Genomic DNA, 17,412 nt, shown 5'->3' with positions numbered 1-17,412 from the left:
CTGTTTCACATGTTGCAGCGCAGCTCTGCTGCGGCTCATCTAGAGATTCCGCGCGCCCCACTATTTCATCAATTGCATGTAGGGTAGACAGCAATCAGTTTTTGGCAGATGATCAGGTTTTGGCACACCAGTAGCCGGCAAACCATTATCAATTAGCCTTGTAGGGATCTAGCAACTCCCCGCCCCTGCTGCTGCACTGTGCATGCGGGGACACACACAATTTATAGTTAGATACACTCAGAAACTGAAATGTGTGAGTGCAACATTATAAAACTGCAAGAAATCTGAGAGCTGACATGAGGCGGTTTGCAAAACCAACATGTCAAATATAACCATCATCTTGTTTTAGGACATCCACTTCCTGATCCGGGACAAAACTGTGCAATTGTTGATCCTGCTGTACAGTACTCTTGGCAAAGTTCAACTTGCAGCAAAAAACTTGGGTACATCTGCTACAGTAAAGCGGCCGAGACACTGCCTACACAAGGTAAAGACAAAGATCTATTACAGTATATTCCACGCATCCACTCAGAACCATATAGCTATATTGTACATCTGACAGTCATAATATTTCTGTTTTTTTCTTGATCAGCTGTTGAGACAGCATTTTGTTCAAGACCTTGGATTCCCTACAATGGCCACTGCTTCCACCTCAATCGTACTCAGAAAACATGGTCTGTTGCTCAAAGAGAGTGTCGTAATGAAGGAGGGGACCTAGTCAGCATCCGCAATGTGGAGGACCAAAGCTTTGTCATCTCTCAACTTGGATACAGTACGTGAAAACAATAAAAATAAACGCATGTTTATCTATAAGTAAGAAAACCTTAGTTACAACAAAGAACACCCCTTTAAGCACTCAGGCCTTTCTCTCTGCATTTTTCCTGGCATTGTGATGCACTGCCCTGATTAACTACCTCAAGTGGAACGTACAATTTACAATCATTAATTGTCATTGTTCATTAATCTTTTTACATGATCAGTTACATTTAGTTACTAGATATAGCACCCACCTCTGTACACTTTGAAGGTCAATATTACATTTGTGGAATTATTTCTTAGCAATGATGTTAGTGGAGGTGGTCTTTAATTCAGGCAAGGTGGCCGGCCTCTGCTATAATAACAGGCTGTAGAAAACCCTAGACAGACTTTGCTTTGTTGTTGAAATTGAACAATACTAGCCAGCTGGTAGCCAAACGGCTGAAGAATGAGTCAGTGATTGGGAAGCATGAATGAACCAGTCAAGAAGGACACATGACTAAACACACACAAATACCATGTGCAGATGTTGGTTATTCACTAGTAACATATCAAGTTAATGGCAAACTGTTTTTGGAAAGCTCTTGTTTTTTATGTTCATGTCTGCAGCATCCACTGATGAGCTCTGGATTGGACTGAATGATAGGAAGATGGAGGGGCTGTTTGACTGGACTGATCACTCAACTGTCAGTTTCACTAGCTGGGAATTTGGGAAACCGTCTGTCTCCACTGATATAAAGGACTGTGTTCTCATCAGGGGAGAGGTAAGGAGCATCATGTAGATGGTGGACATATTACCTTTATGTACTGTATATGCACAGAACATACACTTGACATTAAATAATGCTCTGAAACCTGATCTATCAGGCAGCAAAAAGTCTCATTTTGAAAATACACATCTTTTACTACATGTGTTAACCCTTGTGTTGTCTTCCCGTCAACCTTGAAAAAAACATTTTTGACGCAGTTTTAAATTGTTAAATTTTTCTTCTACACATTTCAGCGTTTATTTCTACGTCCCATATTTTCTGATATAAAACAAAAATTGAAAACGGCTCAATGTGAACCGAACCGAAGGGTTAAATTGAATACATTGTCTAGTATATTCATATTGTACAGTTTTAAGACTTTGGCATTTTTGTTTTATATTTGATTGACCAGTGCATTGCCTGTAGTACTTTCCAGTACATCCAGTCTCCACATAAATATTTAACGGTACTTTGTTGCAGAATGGGAACTGGGCTGACCGTGTGTGTGAGGAAAAACATGGCTCCATTTGTATGAAGATGAGTGCCTCAAAACCCACTGGAGATGAAGTGGAGCAGGATTCAGGCTGCAAAACTGTGCGTTAAGTTTACTTTTTTTAAATCTATTTCAAAATAGTTTATGGCTTGTTCATGAAATAATCCCCAAAGTTTAACTTGGGTGTAGTCCAAAAAATTCAATGCACTTCACCCAATTCAATACCCTCTTAAAACTCAGAGATTTTTAGCCTTTTTTTTTTGCTCAGGGTTTTGGTTGCCTACAGTGCAGCAACAATCTGATAAATTCACGATACTCAACCTGCCCAGCACCGACAAAGCAGACAAATAAATTCGGCAAGATAGCTAGTGAACACAGTGGACAACCAAACAGATTAAGTGACAGATATTATATGATATGGAGACCAAATAAACTGCTGAAAAGGTGATTAAATATTACTCTTACATTAACAGGTGGTTTCAACTGAATGCTAATGCTCCTCCTTACTCCTCCTACTATGGTATAATATATATATCAACTCCATGAACGCATTAAATAAAATGTTTAACTTCATAATACTTTATAATTTAGGCCACTTGCATTTAGGCTACATTTAACTTTATATAATATTTGTGATTGTAGTGATTACAGCATATTTCAGCATCAGGTTATTAGGTTGGTGGGTTGTGTTGCTGTCTTTTTTTTTCCTCTAAAAAAAATAATGAATCACAGTAAATTATAAAAAATCATACAATGGTCTCTCTTTACTTTTTTGTTTTCCTACAATCCAGGGGTGGAGAAGACACGGCTCGTACTGCTACTTTATAGGGATAGAGACCAAAACTTTTGATGAAGCCAAAAATGAATGCGAGAGCTCAGATTCTTACTTAGCTGATGTTTCAAATAGGTAAGAACACTTATTTTTACTCCAAATGTTCTGAGCAATACTGCATTTCAGAAGTGTAATGTATTGGGATTGACGAACATAAATTAAATAGAAAAAAATCACGTACGTTTTTTTTGCTATACAACATTTAGTGACACCAGACATTTCACGATCCTAATAGTGTAAATATTTCCAGGGTAGATAATGCCTTCCTCGTCAGCTTGGTGGGGATGAGACCAGAGAAGTACTTCTGGCTAGGCCTCTCAAACCAGAAAGACATTGATCAATTTGTGTGGACCAACACAGACTCAGTGAGGTTTACTCACTGGAATGCTGAAATGCCAGGTATGGATTAGAGGATGGATACCCGAACCGAGCCCGTTGGGACCCGATGTCACCCGACGGGCCGGGTTTGGACATATATTTAGAAATGATGTTTGGGTTTGGGTCGGGCTCGCTCACGTCAGCGCAATAAGGCATTGAACATTTTAAATTTAAAAAAGCTTTTTATGTAGGTGCGTCTCTGTGTTAATGTGCGCTTGTTGCCCCGGGTGCGCTGATGCGCTCATCTGTTGACATTTCCGAATGCCTACCTACAGTTGCTCAATAAAAGCGGGCTTTCCACACAAATAAACGTATGTGTCATTAGTATTAGTATAAAAAACGAGATTTTAACTTTGTCAGGCTCGGGTCGGGCTTGGACATAAATATCTTCCTGCCTGTTGGGCTCGATCCACACCCTAGTATGGATACACTTTAAACTCCATCTGTAAAATCTGCCCAAAAGTGGCCACACAATTGACATTTCACCATTTCTACCTCAACAATGCAAGGTCACCAACAGGGCTGCGTCGCCATGACAACTGGGGTTTTTGCTGGCCTCTGGGATGTGCTGTCCTGCACCAATAAGGAAAAATACATCTGCAAACACCTGGCTGAGGGGGCAGTTTTAACCCCTGCACCACCCACTTTAACCCCTGCCACGTGTGCCGACGGCTGGACTCGAATAGGATCAAGACAATATTGCTATAAGGTACAGCCACATGTAACAAAAACTAAAAAATCATAAAAGTATGGTAGTTTAAGTGTCTTAATACAATTCTCAAATACCCTACATACACGCAGAAATAATTGCTCCCTTATTTTGCATTTATACTGTAAGAAATTTGGGACATGGGATGAACAAAAATGGTGGAGTAATTTTATTTCAGCCCTTTTGACCTGACATGTGCGATTACATTTCTCCTCTCTGTTAGCTTGATGAGTCTGGTAACAAAATAGTGTTTACATAACACCCAACAAAATGGACACTTGAGTTAAAGCGTTATAGTTTATCAAATGCTTTTACTTCACTCAAAAGCAACTACCCAAAATGTAAAAAGATCTCCTATTCAACAGTTGAAAGTGTAAGTATGACATATAAGTTAGACAATTCGGTAACACTTTACTTAAAGGTATACATGTATCTACATAAGAGTGACATGACACTGTCATGAACAAATGACACATGAACCCTAACCATAACTTGCAAATGACACTTACTAAATACAGCGTTATGTCATAAACATTTATGACTTGTTTATAATGTTCATGAGTGTCATATCACTCTTATGTAGATACCTTCAAGTGTAACCGACATTTCAAGCACAATGGTTAAGATACATAGAAATGTGTATATGCTTGGGCTATAAACTAAATGTTGAAACTACTAATAGGCACACATACTTGTGTAAAGACAATAAAACATCACTTGTTGTGAAGTCACACTACCAAACCATACTGAACCTCTGTCTTCTGGTCAAGCTGTTTTCAGAGTCATCTTCAAACAAGAGGACCTGGTATGAGGCCAGAGATTACTGCAGGGCCATCGGAGGAGACCTGCTCAGCATCCACAGTGCTGATGAGCAAGAAAAGCTTTCACAACGGTACAGTATGACCTTTCACAGTACATAATTAAGAAAATACATCTTTATCTTTAACTTTATCTTCTGCTTCTGGTGGAAGCAGAAGTGAAGGCTGGCTAGAGTCCAGCAGAGCAATAGGACAGTGCTTCTACAGATACCTGTTTAAAGAACACAGTTTTGCCGAACATAAGGGAGACCTATTATACTTGTTTTACGGTTCATACTTGTATTTTGTTTCAACTTAAAAATGTTTACATCCTTTAATGTTCATTTAAATTCATATTTGTAATCATACTGCCCATGGCTGCTGCACCTGTATTCACCATCTATCTGAGACGCTCTGTTGTAGCGCCTTATCTCCACCTGTAGCCCCCCTCCCAAAAAAGGGACGAAAAGGTAATACGCTTACCTCATTATTTGACGCTTTGGCCACGTTTAAAATTGACATCCAAATTGTAACATTATAGATAAGACAGAAAATATGGAAATGCATAATAGGTCTTCTTTAACATTTTTCAAACAGGTTTTATACTTGCATCACCAATACAATAATTGAACATGCCGACTTATTGGGACTTTAGTTTATTCACCGTAACCCCCAGAGTTAGACAAGTCGATGCATACCCTTCTCATCTTCGTGCGTGCTGTCTGAAGGCTCCAGCAGCATCAGGCCAGCACAGAACATGGAGGTAAATGGTTCCAGTAATCCTACTGCTCCGAATAAGTGACAAAATAACGCCAACATGTTCCTATTTACATGTTGTGATTTGTAGAGTCACAGCGTGTACAAAAAACAACGTAACATGAGACACAGCCATCTTCTATCCGTAAACAAACCGGGAACTATATTCTCAGGCGGAAGAATATAGTACTTGGGCAGAATGATTTGCTTTGCAGCAAGCCTGTCTGAGAATATTGTTCCCGGTTTGTTTACTGTTAGAAGATGGCTGTGTCTCATGTTACGTTGTTTTTTGTACACGCTATGACTCTACAAATCACAACATGTAAATAGGAACATGTTGGCGGTATTTTGTCACTTTTGTCACAATTCGGAGCAGTAGGATTACTGGAACCATTCACCTGCATGTTCTGTGATGGGCTGCTGCCGCTGGCGGCGTCAGACAGAGTTACAACACACACGAAGATGAGAAGGGTATGTATTGACTTGTCTAACTCTGGGGGATACGGTGAATAAGCTAAAGTTCCAATAAGTCGGAGTGTTCCTTTAAGGGTGTCACGATTTCGATTTTAAATCAAAATCGATCGAAATTAAGTAACAACCTTGAATATCGAATTAAAAAATGGAATCGTCGATACTGCCACGCCCCCATGTCACATCCGGTCAGCTTGTCAAGAGGGAAAAAAAAACACACGTGTTAAAGTGCTGTGAGTCAGTCAACCTCCTGTAACTTAGCTAGAGCCAGTCAAAAGATAGCATGACAACTGCAGATGCTGGAAACCCATCGACAGAACTTTAGCCCCCTCTTCTTTCAAGTGTGTGAAAGTATTTTGGATTTCCAGTGAGTTATGTTGACAACGTTCACGTTGTCGACAAAAAAGCCACAGTTTGCAAGCTCTGCTATGTGCTTGTACCATATTCTATGTGTTTACCATTGCACATTAGCCAGCAGCTAGCGGATATTCCTTCTGCTTACAGCTTTATCCCAACAAAACCGCACGGTTGAATTTCGGCCTGCATGCACGTTTTGTAGCCTAAACAGAGCAGCTTATATTGGTTATATTAGAGAGAGCAACACGTTAGCGCTCTTTGCTATTCGACGATGGTGTTTTAAGCCCCCAACTAAGCCTTCAAGGCAGCGCTGCGACCGTTGTCTTCAACCATAACCATTGCCTAATCCTAGTGCCTTCCAGGCAGCGCTGCCTAGAAGACGCTGTTGGGGGCTTTAACACAGAACTCCGTGCCCTCAGGATTGTCGGTAAACTTTTTTTTTCTTTTTACTTTATTGACAAATTGTCAAGTTTCCAATTGACTGAAGACATGTTGTTACATTATGTTGTTAATAAATGTTTTAAATTTGACAATGTAATGTGGTACATTGCAAACAAAGGTCAGATATTATATGACATACAAGTCTAGTCTAAAAATAGCAGCGCAACCTGTGCTATAAAAAGAAAAAATTGAGAATCGAACCGTGACCTTAGAATCGAAAATGTAATTGAATCTAGGATTTGGAGAATCGTGACAGCCCTAACAATTATCGTATAATATTGTCCATTATAGCTCTGGATCATTCTGGATAGGACTTAGTGCTCCTGACCCAGCCACCGGTTATGTATGGAGCGATGGATCCCCAGTAAGTTAACAGTATTTTACTAATAGTTGAGTCAATAATTTTTAGTTTAGGACACACATAGACAAAATTCTAAACCACAGTGTGTTTTGTTTGCTTTTGTTTACAGCTGCAGTTCCAACACTGGTCGGATGGAGAGCCAAACAATAAAAACAATGTGGAATCTTGCGTTGAAGTTGGAAGGAATTGGAGGCATAGCAGTGGTTCTTGGAACGATTTGCACTGTGAGACGTACCTTGGATGGCTGTGCCAAATCCATATAGGTAAAATGAGAGACTAAAACCATTTTTTTCTCTCTTGTTTGGTTACCAAGGTTTCAAAGAAGAGCATGTCACTCTTTTGTAACCTTTGTTGAAGCGTAACTGAGCAAGCTTGACCTTCCAACAATGTGTTCCTCAAATTTAAAGGGGTGATAGAATGATTATATAGGGTATTTCACACTGTTCCTTATGGTCTCCTTATGGGGTATGTAACATTAGCTGGGCTGAAAATGGCCTGGTTGATATTTTATTGGCCCTTATGCATCCCTATGTTTTGGCCCTATTTGTAACATGAGCTTTTCTTCCAAATATGGTATGGTCATGAATATTTAGATGAGCTGCGCGCTGCTTGGTTGAGCCTTATCCCCATACACACACACACACGTAGAGACACACGCTGATTGGTTGAGCGAATCGCCATACACACGCATTAGAGACGCGTGCTGATTAGTTGAGCGAATCCCAAATACACACACAGAGAGCAGCCCATGGGCCCACCACCTGTGGGAGGAACCGTTGGGGTCGGGTGCGATGCCACATGGGTGGCAGTGAAGGTCAGGGGCCTCGACGGACCAGACCCGGGCGGCAGACGCTGGCTCTGGGGACGTGGAACGTCACCTCTCTGTGGGGGAAGGAGCCGAAACTGGTGCGGGAGGTGGAGCGCTACCGGTTAGATCTGGTGGGGCTTACCTCTACGCACAGTCTTGGTTCTGGAACCATACTCCTGGATAGGGGTTGGACTCTTTTCTTCTCCGGAGTTGCCCAGGGTGTGAGGCGCCGGGCGGGTGTGGGGATACTCACAAGCCCCGGCTGAGCGCCGCTGTGTTGGAGTTTACCCCGTGGGCCGAGAGGGTCGCCTCCCTCGCCTGCGGGTTGTGGGGGGAAAACTCTGACTGTTGTTTGTGCATATGCACCAAACAGGAGTTCGGAGTATTCGGCCTTCTTGGAGACCTTGACTGGAGTCCTGCATGGGGCTCCAGTGGGGACCCATTGTTCTGCTGGGGGACTTCAACGCACACGTGGGCAATGATGGAGACACCTGGAGAGGCGTGATTGGGAGAAACGGCCTCCCTGATCTAAACCAGAGTGGTTGTTTGTTGTTGGACTTCTGTGCTAGTCATGGATTGTCTATAACGAACACCATGTTCGAACATAGGGATGCTCATAAGTGTACCTGGTACCAGAGCACCCTAGGCCAAGGTCAATGATCGATTTCATAATCGTTTCATCTGATCTGAGGCCGTATGTTTTGGACACTCTGGTGAAGAGAGGGGCAGAGCTGTCAACCGATCACCATCTGGTGGTGAGTTGGGTCAGGGGCTGGGGGAAGACTCTGGACAGACCTGGTAAGCCCAAACGTGTAGTGCGGGTAAATTGGGAACGTCTGGAGGAGGCCCCTGTCCGACAGACTTTCAACTCACACCTCCGTGGAGCTTTTCGTGCATCCCTGTGGAGGCTGGGGGCATTGAACCCGAGTGGACAATGTTCAAAGTTTCCATTGCTGAAGCTGCGGCGAGGAGCTGTGGTCTTAGGGTCTTAGGTGCCTCAAGGGGCGGTAACCCACGAACACCGTGGTGGACACCGGTGGTCAGGGAAGCCGTCCGACTGAAGAAGGAGTCTTTCCGGGATATGTTATCCCGGAGGACTCGGAGGCAGTTGCAGGGTACCGAAGGGCCCGGGGGCTGCAGCCTTTGCCGTGAAAGAGGCAAAGCAGCGGGTGTGGGAGAAGTTTGGAGAAGACATGGAGAAGGACTTTCGGTCGGCACCAAAGTGCTTCTGGAAAACGGTTCGCCACCTCAGGAGGGGGGGGAACCATCCAAGCTGTGTACAGTAAGGATGGGACACTGTTGACCTCAATTGAGGAGGTAATAGGGCGGTGGAAGGAGCACTTTGAGGAACTCCTGAATCCGACTAATCGCCCTCTATGTTAGAGGCAGAGCTGGAGGATAATGGGGGATTGTCGCCGATTTCCCAGGCGGAGGTCACTGATGTAGTCAAACAACTACACAGTGGCAAAGCCCCGGGATTGATGAGATCCGTCCAGAAATGCTCAAGGCTCTGGGTGTGGAGGGGCTGTCCTGGTTGACACGCCTCTTCAACATTGCGTGGAAGTCTGGGACGGTGCCAAAGGAGTGGCAGACTGGGGTGGTGGTTCCCCTTTTTTAAAAAGGGGGACCAGAGGGTGTGTGCCAATTATAGGGGTATCACACTTCTCAGCCTCCCTGGTAAAGTCTACTCCAAGGTGCTGGAAAGGAGGGTTCGGCCGATAGTCGAACCTCGGGTTGAGGAGGAACAATGCGGATTCCGTCCTGGTCGTGGAACAACGGACCAGCTCTTCACTCTCGCAAGGATCCTGGAGGGAGCCTGGGAGTATGCCCAACCGGTCTACATGTGTTTTGTGGATTTGGAGAAGGCGTATGACCGGGTCCCCCGGGAGATACTGTGGGAGGTGCTGCGGGAGTATGGGGTGAGGGGGTCTCTACTCAGGGCCATCCAATCTCTGTATGACCAAAGTGAGAGCTGTGTCCGGGTTCTCCGTAATAAGTCTGACTCGTTTCAGGTGAGGGTTGGCCTCCGCCAGGGCTGCGCTTTGTCACCAATCCTGTTTGTAATATTTATGGACAGGATATCGAGGCGTAGTCGGGGTGGGGAGGGGTTGCAGTTTGGTGGGCTGGGGATCTCATCGCTGCTCTTTGCAGATGATGTGGTCCTGATGGCATCATCGGCCTGCGACCTTCAGCACTCACTGGATCGGTTCGCAACCGAGTGTGAAGCGGTTGGGATGAGGATCAGCACCTCTAAATCTGAGGCCATGGTTCTCAGCAGGAAACCGATGGAATGCCTTCTCCAGGTAGGGAATGAGTCCTTACCCCAAGTGAAGGAGTTCAAGTACCTTGGGGTTTTGTTCGCGAGTGAGGGGACAATGGAGCGGGAGATTGGTCGGAGAATCGGGCGCAGCGGGTGCGGTATTGCATTCAATCTATCGCACCGTTGTGACGAAAAGAGAGCTGAGCCAGAAGGCAAAGCTCTCGATCTACCGGTCAGTTTTCGTTCCTACCCTCACCTATGGTCATGAAGGCTGGGTCATGACCGAAAGAACGAGATCCAGGGTACAAGCGGCGAAATGGGTTTCCTCAGGAGGGTGGCTGGCATCTCCCTTAGAGATAGGGTGAGAAGCTCAGTCATCCGTGAGGAGCTCGGAGTAGAGCCGCTGCTCCTTTGCGTCGAAAGGAGCCAGTTGAGGTGGTTTGGGCATCTGGTAAGGATGCCCCCTGGGCGCCTCCCTAGGGAGGTGTTCCAGGCACGTCCAGCTGGGAGGAGGCCTCGGGGAAGACCCAGGACTAGGTGGAGGGATTATATCTCCAACCTGGCCTGGGAACGCCTCGGGATCCCCCAGTCGGAGCTGGTTAATGTTGCTCGGGAAAGGGAAGTTTGGGGTCCCCTGCTGGAGCTGCTCCCCCCGCGACCCGACACCGGATAAGCGGACGAAGATGGATGGATGGACACACAGAGACGCGACAGAACCTCATATTCCAGAAATTGCAATGTTTTGTTACCAAATTCACTTCTGAGACTTTTTTATGCGAGAAATCAACTATATAAAGCTCAAATATGGGCCGTTTTATGAAAATGGATGGCTAATTGCAAATTTGGTTAAACTGTGTCGGAGTTCAGCAGCCGGTGGTGCCTGTGTTGCTGCCTCGCCGCCCACAGCACCTCATACCCACGCAAAGTCACCGTTTGGGCTAATGGACTAGCTACCAAACGGCGCTGCCCTGACAGAGCTCCAGGGCCTCTTCCTGCTAGCTAAATGGCCCGTGTGTGAGAATGAGAGCGCAGTCAGCGAGCTTGTTACACCAGCAATCTCTTACCAGATGTTACACACATGTCACGCCACTTAGCTATACAACATACCTAAATGTCTTATAAAGCTAACAACGGTGTCCGATTTCAAGTTAATGAATATTTGTGAATTGTAAGGGTTTCGTTAGCTGTGACTGTCACTTCAATCCTATGTGTACAGATTGCGGCTAGTTAGCTTCATTTTTGGTCGTAATTCGAGTATATTTACAGTTTGAATTTCGTCACGCCACTTATACAACATCTAACTAAATGCCTTATAAAGCTAACAACGGTGTCCGATTTCAAGTTAATGAATATTAGTGAATTTCAGAGGAATTCTAAGAGGAGGCTAGCTAGCTCTCATTGATAGAGCTACATCCAGCAGCAGGCTCTATCAATGAGACTTGCGGACAAGCTGCGTTTATTTCCCCAATCGTTTGTTTAAATAACTCAACACATTATAATTACACACATTAAAAGATTAACTGAAACCTGTGGTAAGAGATTGCTGGCATAACAAGCTCGCTGACCGCGCTCTCACTCACATACACCGGGCATTTAGCTAGCAGGAAGAGGGGAGATGCAGGCCCTGGAGCTCTGTCAGGGCAGGGGCATTTAGTTGTCCATTAGCCCAAGAGACGGTGACTTTGCGCGGGTATGGAGTGCTGTGGGCTGCCAGTCGTGACGGAGCTCCAAGTACCTCATAGCGGGCCGGGGTTTGTGAAGGAAGGCAGGCCGGGCGACGTGGCAGCAACACAGGCAGCACCGGCGCTGAACTCCGACACGCAGTCGGACAAAATTTGCAATTAGCCATCGATTTTCGTAAAGCGGCCCATATTTGAGCTTTACATAGTTGATTTCTCGCATAAAAAAGTTTCAGAAGTGAATTTTGTAATGGAATAGCAGAGATCTGCGTGACCTAGCTAGATTCAGAAGACTACATGATCTCACGTCAGTTGTGTAGCTTATGTAAATGTTGAGGCGTGACCGTTCTCTTAATACACCCATGGGCGTGACAAAGGTTCCGGTTTTTGGGAGGTTGACGTCAACTGAGTATAATGTTCTTCTATCTACTGTATGTTCTAACAGGAGTGACTCCAAAACCACCTCCAGACCCTGTCACTCCTGGTAAGTGGGAATTTTTTCTATGCTACTACATATTAAAGAAATCGCAAATGTACTGTAATACATTACATATTTCTGACATGTTTTCAGACTACAATAAGACGTCAGATGGGTGGCTAGAATGGAATGGGACTCAGTATTATATTAACGGGATGTCGATGGCCATGGAAGAAGCTCGTCGCATCTGCCAAAAGAAGCATAGTGACTTGGTAACTATCAACAGTGAAGCTGAAAGTGTCTTTTTATGGAAACAGGTGAGTGACATTTATTCTACATTACTGAAATAACTTATTAGCCATGGCATTTAAGCTCAGAACAAACTGGAATTTAAATACTGCTGGTATTACTGTGTGCCTCGATTTGTGTGTAGGTGTCCAGAAGTCATGGGTCCTACTGGATAGGCCTGAACGTAGATCTTGATAGAACATATGGGTGAGTATGTATTAAATGGATTAAATAAAAATAAGAAAAGAAGTTTTAAAAAAGGATCAAAACTATGTGACGTGTAGATGGTGTGACCAGTTGAATAATGTGTTGTGCTGTAGGCTATGTAATATCATTGGAACATTTTTAAATAGTTGCTGTTGCAAGGTTGGCCTGGCTCTAGCTGCAGGCGCATCAAAACAATGCAAATTAGTCATGGCCATCACACATTTATGGCCACCCAAATAAGTAAGTAAGCCAAATATTCAATCTAATTTTCTTAGTGTCTTTACCAACTCCTGAGGGAAATATAATTCTCTTTAGCTTACTACAAAGTAGATGCGTCCTTTTTTCAATAGCTAGTTTCTAACTTTAAGTATCTTCTGTTTAGCACCGGGCAGGTAGTATTCAATAGGTTTATCATAACTTTTTAAACCGATGCCTGCCATGGCTGGTAAGGAAGCTGATAAGAGCTGAGTTTGCAGGCCAGAAAACCAAAACAATGATTAAAAATAGACTAAAGCAGATATCTTCAACAGGGGGTCCGGGACCCCTAGGCGGTCCTCAGAGTTACTGCAGGGGGGCTGCCAAATTATGGTACAATGTATAATAATTTGTATAATGTTTTGTCAAAAATTAAAATGACTTAACATGAATTCAACATATTTGCAAATATAAATTGGCATATTTGTGGGGAAAAAAAAACACACATTGACGATAGGCTTACTGGCCTACAGGTAAGGTAGTCTCTAAGGTAGCTATCCACTAGGGCTGGGCAATGTCCTCTAAATTGGCAGTTGACGATGTTTCCATTAAAACATCGTGATGGACGATGATACTGTCATCGGGGCTGGGGGGGGAATGGGGGGTGTAGCTCATATCTGTTTACATAAATATTTGTTTCTACTACTATGGGCCAACAATTAACATAGAAACGATTAGACATACATGTAAATGCCCTCTGTAAATGGTGCCCTGCTGGTAGGTTTTACAACTTGACCTACTTTCACTTAACTATGGTGCAGTAAAGCAATCAGATGTCCGTGATCTGCGTAACGACAGTACAGTGGGACGCTTGCATTCAACAGAGCGACTGTAATAACCTAACATACTGTCATTACGGAGTTTAAACTACATTCTCGGTTATGTTTGCACTGAATAACGCATTCAATAAACAGAAACATAACACTTACAGAGCTCACGTACAGTTGCGCAATATTAGCTCACATATTAAATAGCACCCTCGTGAATTAGCCTACTGTTGCTAACGTACATTCATAAATCCTGCATAACATTGTCCCGTACCTACAGGACCTCAGACTTACTTATTGATGCATGCACAGAGTAGTGTCGACAAACTTATCCAATGAGGGGAGAAAGGAAAGTGTGATAGCGTTCCACTAAACGCTTTTTTCTCTCTCACTCGAGACCGCTGTGTCCAACGTTACTAGCAGGTAGAGCGAGCTACAACTGACAGGGAGAGAGAGAGAATGTATCACTACAGCCAATCCAGTCTGCTCAAAGCGATGGTCTTTTTCACAAATAGGTTGCACGTAAAGGGGGAAAAAGTAGCTTCCACTTAAGGAGCCCTATGTCTTGTCTTTGTGTCTTTGCTAGTTTAAGACCGACGCACTGGTCAATTTCCCGTCCAGCGCCTGCGACTAGGATTAGTGTGTTTGACAAGGTGTGGGGGGGCATCACGATGGTGGCTCTCCATCGTGATGTCGGCCAGCCATCACGATGGACAATGATATCGTCTTTATAAAATCATGCCAACAATTATTATTTTATTAGCTTAGTATTCTATGTACTAAAAAGGTGTGTAAGAAGGCTTTAGGCCACCCACACGTTATTTTAGGCCCAATTTAAAGCAACACTAGGCCTAATAAAAAATTTTGTTTGGTTCCGGTTTCCGACAGACCCTGTCAATTTATGTGCGACCCAAATTTATTTTATGAGCTTGGGGAAGAAATGATATGAATTAAATAAATACACAAATACAAGGTTTGAGGGGAACTATAATAACATTTTTGTACAGCACTCTTGCGATGCAAGATGCCTGTTGTCCTCCAGCAATGCTGGAAGAGGACCCGATGTCGCCGCAGCAGCACTTAACGTTGCCGTGTCCAGTTTTACGGCAGCAGCATGCCGGGGAGCTTCAACACGTTACAGGGCAGATGAAACGACTCATGAACTATATGTTGTGTTTAATGTCGTTCAAGAGGATGGCAACGTAGCAAGCAAACACAATCAAATGAAAGGTAAACACCCTTTAGAGTGCTCTAACGTTACAGCAAGTCCCTGTGGCTCAATGGAGGTGGCTAGCAGCAGTGAAGCTAATGACAACTTCACAATACAAGCGTTGCATTATGGAAGATAGACGGTATTCTGAACAGCGCGCGCACACATAGCTACAGATTATACATTATTTACTTCCGCTGGCGCAGATGAACTAACGCTACACTCGTTACTGTAAGTAGCCTTCAATAAACCCTCAATGATTAAATAGTCAATAATTATCAGTATACCCACCTACCTGTTCTACAGGCATAAACATGTAGAAACCGATATTTCAGTCTGCTCTGTCTGCGCTGTCCACTCTTGTCCACCGCGCTGTGCAAACACAGCTCTACTTTGAAAATAGCAACTTTTTACAAACAAGCTAAAATGAAAGATGTCAGTTTGTAGTCTAACTGTTTATCTTAATTTGCAACGAATCTTAAAACTTTGGACAAACTCTTAGCTGCTGTCTAAACGAACCATCCTCTCCACTGGAGCGGTACACCTGTCAATATATAAGACCAAAACAGATACATGTGGCTACTTAATATGCACTCAGACTACAAACTGACATCTTTCATTTTAGCTTGTTTGTAAAAAGTTGCTATTTGCAGAGTAGAGCTTTGTTTGCACAGCACGGTGGACAAGAGTGGACAGCGCAGACTGAAATATCGGTTTCTACATGTTTATGCCTGTAGAACAGGTAGGTGGGTATACTGATTGAAGTATTGACTAGGGCTGAAACGATTCCTCGAATAACTCAAATAATTTCATTACAAAAAATCCTCAATGCAAAATGACTTGCCTCGAAGCTTCGTTAAATCAATGTTACCAATGTTGTATCGCTGACGGACGGTGTTTCCGCACGGAGCATTTTTACTGTCGCACGCGGTTCAGTCTGCTGCTGGCGACACATGCCAGAGCGTAAATAGTGAGGGGCTAAGAGACAGGCTGGAGAAAACAACAGAAAGTGTCCAAAGTTTGGAATCAGTTCAAACGTAATTAAAACTAATACTCTGTACAGTGTGTCTACTGCAAAATAAAACTAGCTTACCACGATAATAGAACAAAGTCAGTGCTTTAGCATCTCAACAGAAAACATGGAGTCTAACTTAATCATCCATTCCACAAACAGGACAAAAGTAAATCACAGAGTCGTATGGATGGTGGAACTACACCAAACACAACTACCAAAATGACAAGAAAATACGTAGTGGTGACCACAATCTGATCTAAAGAGCTGACGCGTTGACTAACCCTTCAGAAAAACAGCTGATTGCTCTCTCTCTCTCTCTCTCTCTCTCTCTCTCTCTCTCTCTCTCTCTCTCTCTCTCTCTCTCTCTCTCTCTCTCTCTCTCTCTCTCGAAACAGCCATAAGTGTAACAGAGCTGTGTGACATTATAATCAAATATATAAATGAAAATAGGTTGAGTATAACTAATATTTTTTTGAAATTTGGCATGGTCACTCCTGCCCATGTCCCCAAGAACTCCAATATGTTATGCCAGAATGGTTTGACCACGGAGCATTCCCAAATGAGATGCAACAAGGTGCCCATCTCCGTTTTACATTTCCAGCTTGTATTGGTACTTATTAGACCTATTTTGAAAAGCCTGTTTGGTGTCCGAGTACAACTCATATTTACATTAGATACATATATTTAGTTTTGGTTGTTTAAAAAAATTATCCGATTAATTGATTGATAAAGTGCTAGATTAATCGATTACAAAAAAAATCAATAACTGCAGCCCTAGTAATGACTATTTAATCATTGAGGGTTTATTGTAGGCTACTTACAGTAACGAGTGTAGCGTTAGTTCATCTGCTCCAGCGGAAGTAAATAATGTATAATCTGTAGCTATCATTTCCAATCAGTTACATGTGCTGCGTGAAGTAACGCACACACAACGGCTCTGCTGTGTGTGTGTGTGTGCGCGCGCAGGCATCGCTGTTCAGAATCCCATCTATCTTCCATAATGCAACGCTTGTATCCAAATTAATTGTGTTGTGAAGTTGTCATTAGCTTCTCTGCTGCTAGCCACCTCCATTGAGCCACAGGGACATGCTGTAACGTTAGAGCACTCTAAAGGGTGTTTACCTTTCAATTGATCGGGTTTGCTTGCTACGTTGCCATCCTCTTGAACGACATTAAACACAACATATAGTAGCCTCAAACTTTTTATTTGTGTATTTATTTAATTTGTATCATTTCTTCCCCAAGCTCATAAAATAAATTTGGGTCGCACATAAATTGACAGGGTCGGTCGGGAACCAGAACCAAACACTTAATTTTGTTAGGCCCTATGGGCTAACTTGCCAGTCCCACCTGTAAAATCCCCCGACGGTTGTAAATACATATTGATTAGATATCTCACATTTTG

At 43.5% G+C, this 17,412-nt stretch overlaps 1 protein-coding gene across 1 annotated transcript in view; it reads left to right on the top strand.

Annotated features, from left to right (window-relative positions):
* LOC114564965 (macrophage mannose receptor 1-like) overlaps positions 1-17,412 on the top strand; it is a 43,015-nt gene that overhangs the window by 6,363 nt on the left and 19,240 nt on the right. Inside the window, exons 6-18 of the mRNA XM_028592695.1 lie at positions 350-487; positions 593-772; positions 1,366-1,520; positions 1,986-2,099; positions 2,790-2,905; positions 3,081-3,229; positions 3,718-3,917; positions 4,688-4,809; positions 7,031-7,103; positions 7,210-7,363; positions 12,293-12,331; positions 12,419-12,582; positions 12,699-12,760. Coding sequence (XP_028448496.1) covers positions 350-487; positions 593-772; positions 1,366-1,520; positions 1,986-2,099; positions 2,790-2,905; positions 3,081-3,229; positions 3,718-3,917; positions 4,688-4,809; positions 7,031-7,103; positions 7,210-7,363; positions 12,293-12,331; positions 12,419-12,582; positions 12,699-12,760 — 1,666 coding nt within the window. The remainder of the gene's footprint in view (positions 1-349; positions 488-592; positions 773-1,365; positions 1,521-1,985; positions 2,100-2,789; positions 2,906-3,080; positions 3,230-3,717; positions 3,918-4,687; positions 4,810-7,030; positions 7,104-7,209; positions 7,364-12,292; positions 12,332-12,418; positions 12,583-12,698; positions 12,761-17,412) is intronic.

The sequence above is a fragment of the Perca flavescens genome, chromosome 12, assembly GCF_004354835.1.
Source record: "Perca flavescens isolate YP-PL-M2 chromosome 12, PFLA_1.0, whole genome shotgun sequence".
Taxonomy (NCBI): domain Eukaryota; kingdom Metazoa; phylum Chordata; class Actinopteri; order Perciformes; family Percidae; genus Perca; species Perca flavescens.
The sequence above is the reverse complement of the archived record's forward strand: the minus strand, read 5'-3'. Positions and strand labels throughout refer to the sequence as shown.